Source organism: Ixodes scapularis, unplaced genomic scaffold (genome assembly GCF_016920785.2).
Source record: "Ixodes scapularis isolate PalLabHiFi unplaced genomic scaffold, ASM1692078v2 PGA_scaffold6__148_contigs__length_123643588, whole genome shotgun sequence".
Lineage (NCBI taxonomy): Eukaryota > Metazoa > Arthropoda > Arachnida > Ixodida > Ixodidae > Ixodes > Ixodes scapularis.
This window is the reverse complement of record NW_024609881.1, coordinates 19258887-19265595: the sequence shown is the minus strand read 5'-3', so window position 1 is coordinate 19265595 and position 6709 is coordinate 19258887. Positions and strand designations below refer to the sequence as shown.

Genomic DNA, 6709 nt, shown 5'->3' with positions numbered 1-6709 from the left:
CGAAATACGTATGCTAAATTATGTAAAGCCTGGTTCAGACAGTGGCGTTTGACTGCGTCTGACTGCGTTGCGGCAGCGAGAAACCAGGGCATCCCTGCTGCTTTCATCGCGTGCCAAGATGATTCCTTGAATTGGATTCCACGCTTCATACGAAGCACAGTCGTGCCGGTGAGTCGCTTTCGGTTCTCGACGCAAAGCTGTCAAACTCATTCAAACGCAAGTGTCTGGACCGGCCTTACCGCTCATTCACACTGGAAGCGGATCCGCGTTTCCAAAGCGGTTGCGAACGCGGTTGTATAAATATCCAGTACGATTGCACGCGCACTCCATGACATCAAGTGTGCGTGCAATTGGACTGGATCTTTATACAACCGCGCTCACAACCGCTTTGCGAATGCGGATCCGCTTCCAGTGTGAATGAGCTGTTGAGCATCAAAGAACGCCGAAAACATCATTCTCTGCGCTGCACCTGCTGTCGTCTCCAGCAATACTTTTTCTAAAAAAAAAATCTAAAACAAATAGCACGTATATGTTTGCCAATGCCTTATTTTTGGAAATTTACTTGGAATCTTTTATATAGATAAAAGGAACGCGTGCTGGAAGGCCTGAAATCCTAATCCCTTTCGAAGTACTTCGCCTTGGATGACACACACTTGTTTGAGCATTTTTTTTTTATCGAGTATGCTCGATGAAATGTGCCAAATAAGCCAGTGAAGGTGAATCATGTATCCCGAGACAGAGAAATAGTGAAACACACGAACATGATCGCAGATATCTGTGTAGGTTCGTGCTGTCCGACCTGAGTCGTGGTGTGCAATGCTTCATACTTCACTGCACTTGCAAGCAAAAAAATTGGGTACGACAGGAGCGCAAGTTCGGCGGAACGGGCGGAACCGAGGAGGCCATTTGCAACTGAACTGCACGCAGAACTGACCGATCACACCTTTATTGAGAGCACGCTCTTTACTGAACCGCACAATAAAAGACGACAAGAGTATCTCGTCCGACGAACATTCAAGTCAACTCACGCCTGTGCGTAGCTTTCTGTGCTTTTCTAGAGATTTGGTTAAATTCCTCAAGCACGACGCCAGCTGCCAGCTGTTGTTTACGGAAGTGCTTCCTCCGACGGGCGTCGGAGGAGTGGGACCTGTGTGCAAATCGTTCCTCCGACGCCGGAAGTGACGTAGTCGCGTCGGAGGAAAGACGGCTGTGTGGAAATCACTCCTTCGACGCCGGAAGTAACGTATCATCCCCGGCCCCGGATGTTGCCTTTGTTATGACATGTGGCCGACCATGTGCGTCTGCCGCTGTAGTCTTCTGTGGTCGGGTCCTGGCCGCGCTGCTGTCGGCTCCGGTCACGCAAGCTATTTTGACTGATTTTTCGCACTCTTTGAAGCGTTTTGTTTAGCATTGTCTTGTTCTTTTTAGCAATACATTTTTCCGTATCTAGTGCTACTCTTTGTATTTTAGCTTTGATCGCACCCCCAACGTGCCTCGAGTTTTGGTAGCCGGCGATTCGATGGTGAAGTACTTGCCATTGAATAGTCGGTTGGCTGTTGAGGTTGCGCCGTTTAGTGGTATTAGAATCGAGCACTTGTTTTCCCAGGTGTCTGAGAAGCTACCCGATTTTGATGTTGTCATCCTACACGTTGGCACTAATAATTCCCATATTAGTGCCAGCGTGTACATCGACAAATATCGTCGTCTAGCTGCCCAGATCTGTGAACGCAATCCAATGATGCAGATCGCCTTTTCTGCCGTTCTTCCGAGACGGGAGAATAGGTTCTGCTCATTGGAATGGCAGCGTAGTCACGCTGCAGAGACCGAGGCTTCGAATAACCGTTACCGAGAGGTGAACTCGCTGCTGCGAGAGTTGTGTCGCAGGGAAGGGTTCACGTTCCTTGACGGGCTAGCTGACGAGTGGCACCAGTGGATCCACCGCGACGGCGTCCACCCAAACCGGATCGGCAACAAGGTATGCACACGTGCGTTATGTCGCTGCACTAAAGAGCGCGAATATAGGGCGGCTACGATTGCAAGGCTCACCGTAAAAAGGGGAACTGAAAATTGACCTGCGCACGTGGCGAGCTAAATTACTGGTTGGATTCAACTGGTTGACAGAACGGTGCCAACTCCAGCAACGAAACACGGCACAACTTGGAAGGTTGACCAGTCTTTATTGTCAAAAACCGAGAATGAAAATAAATAGGTTCGGTGACGTTCACGTTTCCGGATTGAAGGAAGCACAGCGTAGCTCTAAGGACCGCTTCAGTTGCCTCGTTAGCTAATTGCGACGATTGAATCGCCCTTTCAGAGCGAGTATTTGTGCGAGGTGAAAGATTAGCCGCTGGCGTCTGTCAGCACCCGTGACGACGTCCCTAGCTTCTCTCCATCGCGTGAAGAAAGGTGCTCACCCGTGTTTCCGCGTTGCGCAGGTGAAGTCCTGATAGGATGCGGTTGCGCTCCCACCTTACAATCAAACAAGTCCAATTGTGTCACAACAGCTGCCAGTTCGGGTAGACTTTCCGCCATTTTTACCATTGTGCTCTCCGCGGCTGTTTTCTCTTCCGTCTGGTTTCTCCCTGGCTGCCCTCCGGTCGTTGAACTGCATCTTTCTGCCCTCGAAGTTCACCGTTGGGTCGCAAGAAGCGGAGATATGGTTTGGCATTTTCATAACGACACGTTTATCAATACACCAACTTCGGCGCCGACCACTGGATGGACGGATGGATGAATTCGGCTGAGCCCTTTGGATCGGGCGGTAGCTTACGCCACCTAGCCATTCTGTTTTACCATTTAAGCTTAGAATATTTAAAGGTGAAAGCTATATTCACTCCGCACTGCAAAGAGAGTGAGGCTATAAAACACCCTTGCCATCAGTTAATAAGAAAATACCTAGTTTTCTCTCGCCTTCTGCCACCATTCACTTAATATTTGCTTGGTAATCTCTACTGTCTTGAAATCCACTGTTCCTTCGCTGTTTCTAAAACCCAATGACTTTATTAAATCTATGTTCTCTTCGTATCAAGTATCAAGTGCTCAGCCGTCTCGTCCTCCTCTCCACAAGCAGTGCACACTGTATCCATTTCCTGGTACTTCGCTCTGTGTGTTCTGGTTTGCAGTACACCCGTCCTCGCCTCAAACAACAATGAGCTTCCCCTAGAATGGTCATAAATGCTTTCTTTGGCAATAACTGTTTTGTTTAATTTATAGTTTTCCAGAGCCGTCTTTGTCTGCATTCTCTCTAGCCACCAATCTCTTTCTGTGGCCTTAACTGACACCTGCTCTTCCTAAGTCCACTGTAGCCTTAAAAACTGTCCTCCTAACTCCCTAGTGCACTGTCTCCAGTTTGTATCTATACTCCTCATGTATAAATAGCTGAAAACCTTTTGTGCCCATTGCCACCCATCCATTTGCCTCAACCAATCCTCAAATTCTATCTTGCTCACCGCTTCCCTGCTCTCAAATGACGCCCATCCCATGTCTCCTTGTACTAGCTCCCTGGTTTGGTGTTTTGCAATGTGTCCCCAAAGCCAGCCTACCTACTCTGCACTGTTTTATTTCTAGTCTCGCATGCACTTCGGATTTCACGCATAGCACTGCATTTCCAAAAGTCCAGCCAGGCACCATGACCCCTTTCCAAATCTCTCTCACCACCTCATACCTGTTGTAATTTCAAAGTGCTCTATTTTTCATGACAGCTGCATTTCTGTTGCCCTTACCTATTATATACTTTTCATGCTCACTGAGATATTCTGCACCATCACATATCCATACTCCTAGGTACTTGTATTTACTAGCTTTCTCAACTGTAATATTCTGTACCTTCAGCCTCTCAACAATTCATCATCGTTAAAAATCATGATTGGTGATTTTTCACTGCGTCACATGTGCCATCTGTCGACAACGCGCAAAACTAATCCGCATGCATGTCACAACGGCCTGCTGGGTCCGATTTAAAAAAAAAGGGAGTAGGTCTTTGCTTCAATGTTTAATACATTTTTATACATGTACATAAATGTTGATTTAAGTAAATATATTTTATGCCACTAATTATATTGCAATTTATAAAAGGATATGTACATTAAAATTTGACATATTTTTTTTAATACATAAATGTATACCTAGTAATTAAAGGTTTATCCATTTCTGTAAATCTATATATTTAAGTTTTTTTTTCCTTCACTAGCAAAGATCAATACACCCCCATCTTGTCGAAATGGACACGGCATGTGAACCCTAACAGGGAATGGGAAAACAATTGAAACTTCCCCTGGGAATCCCTCCAACCAGTTAACTCCTTAACTGGTCCCAGTTACCCCTACCCGTTCCCCATCTGGGCATAGTCAAGCCAGTTGACCCCTCAGCTAGTCCCAGTTGCACTCCTATTGATAACAGCCAATTCCAACTTGGGACCAGTTAGTTCCTGTTGTAACCAGTCGAGATGCCAACCGGTCCCAGTTAGACGTTTTGGCATAGGTGCCTTGTATGTAAAGCTAAAGGCGCAGCACCTTTTCTGTGAAATCTTCAAGGCAACATCTTTAACAATTTGAACGAGTGAGGTGACTGCAGCTGACAATCAGCTTTGGTGCTAATGTCAAGTACCGTGTGCAGGTCCTCGCTGGGTTCATGGGCCAGCAAGTACGGAGCATCCTGGAGAAGATGGCCAGGGCCAAGATTCAGCAGGACCACAAGGAGGCAATGCCAGGGACCCGCTCGTGGGACGGCTGGACCATCAAGGGTGCCCTATTGACTGCGCCATGTTGTCTCTTCAGAATTCTCCGACTTTTCCAGCAAAGTTTTGTTAATCTGACGACATAGTCTTTCTAAGAGGCTGGGGAAATTATAGCAAAAAGTTTGTGGGCCTCACATCTGGTAACAAGAAGGCTCCAAAAACAAGGCCCCTTGAAAACTGAGCAAGTTGCTACTTGTGTAAATTGGCTCTGAAGAAACCACCAACTAGGCGCTGCACAGTCCGATGATTCTTTCCGAGTCTGAAGTGCTTCGAGGGAATCGGAATTTTGTGTTATAATGTGAATAAACTGTTCTGCATTACAAATCGAGTTTGATGTTGTTTACTTACATTTGGGGGGGTGCCAATTTGTCTTATACCTTAGTAGTTACATCAACACACTGCATTTGATATCAATCCTGTCCCAACAATAGCTAGCGCACATGGGCCCCTTTTTTCCTTTCTGATCACTCCACAAATAATGCCCGGTGCTTCTCTGCGTGCACCAGAGCAACGTAAGAAAGCTAACTGCGAGAGCACTGGCTTTTCTCCGCAGCGTGGAGAAGGTTACCAAAAAAGAGCTGGTGCTTTTCACATGCACCGGTGCGATGTGGGAAAACTTACAGCGAGAGCACGAGTGCTTCTCCGCGTGTACTGGTGCAACAAGGAAAAGCTTAACACGAGAGCATTGTCGCAAAGTATTAAGCTTGATACTAGCATTGTATTGAGAACACCACAGTTTGCAGAGACGTGGTTCATTACTCCGACAAGCTGGAAGTGCGCTGTGGAGGCATTTGTTTACAGCATTTTCAAAAAAAATTTGTTTTACTGTCGAAGGATGTATGGCCATATCAGTAGATTATACAAAAACTTTCCAACACAAAGAATGGAAAGAAACTACAGTGGACTGCTTCCTTCAACCAGCAATGACAGTGATGAATTTTGTTGCTGGTTGAAATAAGTACCGTAATATCCCGAGTCATCGCCCACCCCCCTACCACCTGAAATTCATTAAAAAAGTGGGGTGGGCCATGTCTCGGTGGGTGAGCACAAACACTTGAAAAAAAGCGGAAAAAACCGCCTATTTTTCTCTGCGTATCTAGCGCTGATGCACAAGAGATACATCAAACTCAAAACTCGATTTAGTTTCATTGTCTTATAGAAAAAAATGCTCACGAAAGAATATTTTACTATAGCGAAGTCCGTTGCTTGCATACGCGCTAGAAACATCGCCGATCTGCATAGAGCGCGAACGTTTGTTCCGTGAAAGAATGTCACCACTATGTTCTCCTAGTTAGTAAAAAAAAAAGAAAGAAAAGTCTGCAAGAAAATAGAAAAACCGACCAGGCGCAACGAGCGAGCGAGCGAGCGGACCAAAGAAGCGACCAAGAGCAATGCTGGGAAAGCGGGAAAGCCGGCGGTCGCGTTGGCAAATACTTTGGCGTCGGGCCAAGTCGGGCGCCTTGTCAATTGCAAGCTCTTGCGCAACTTTCTTGTTTGGTGCGTACATACGTGCGTCCGTGCAGGGCGGGTTATCAATGCACGGTTGGGACGCTCTGCAAACGTCTGTGTAGGGCGTTCTAGCAAAGCTTTATTTACGCGTTGGCTTTGCCTAAAATATTGCACAACCGCGGTCGCGACGGGCGGGAAGAAGGAGTGGGCTCGCGGTGACCTTACCTCGGCGGAGACAGACTTTGACCTAACACTCCGCGGTTACATTAACAAACTCTTATTTTGTTATCTCCATCGTTTTCTTTTCGCACGGATACACGACCACTTTGGGGTCGCTCACGGAGGTAAACAAAAAGAAGTGTCTTTCCCTCCTTTGTTTTACTTTGTCACGGACGTCCTCGAACTGTAAGGTCCGCGGCCGCGTCATTCGGGTAAGATGAGTGTTCGCGGATCGCAGAGTCCGCGCTGGGGTATTTGAAGGGGTGGGCGATGACTCGGTGTTTTTTCGGAAATCGATATTGGCCC

General features: G+C 46.9%; 1 protein-coding gene across 1 annotated transcript; it reads left to right on the top strand.

The window, feature by feature from the left end:
• The first annotated feature begins 1109 nt into the window (after positions 1-1109).
• Positions 1110-5134, top strand: LOC121047578. The gene is made up of 2 exons (XM_040502920.2): positions 1110-1975; positions 4615-5134. The coding sequence occupies exons 1-2, from the start codon at positions 1520-1522 to the stop codon at positions 4819-4821; spliced, it is 663 nt and encodes a 220-aa protein (XP_040358854.1). The 5' UTR covers positions 1110-1519; the 3' UTR covers positions 4822-5134.
• Positions 5135-6709: the final 1575 nt, after the last annotated feature.

Excerpts from the sequence above, each read along its gene's own strand:
- LOC121047578 (XM_040502920.2), top strand. The coding sequence starts at position 1,520 with ATGGTGAAGTACTTGCCATTGAATAGTCGGTTGGCTGTTGAGGTTGCG. Across the intron at positions 1,976-4,614 it reads CAAACCGGATCGGCAACAAG|GTCCTCGCTGGGTTCATGGG; the intron begins GTATGCACACGT and ends TACCGTGTGCAG.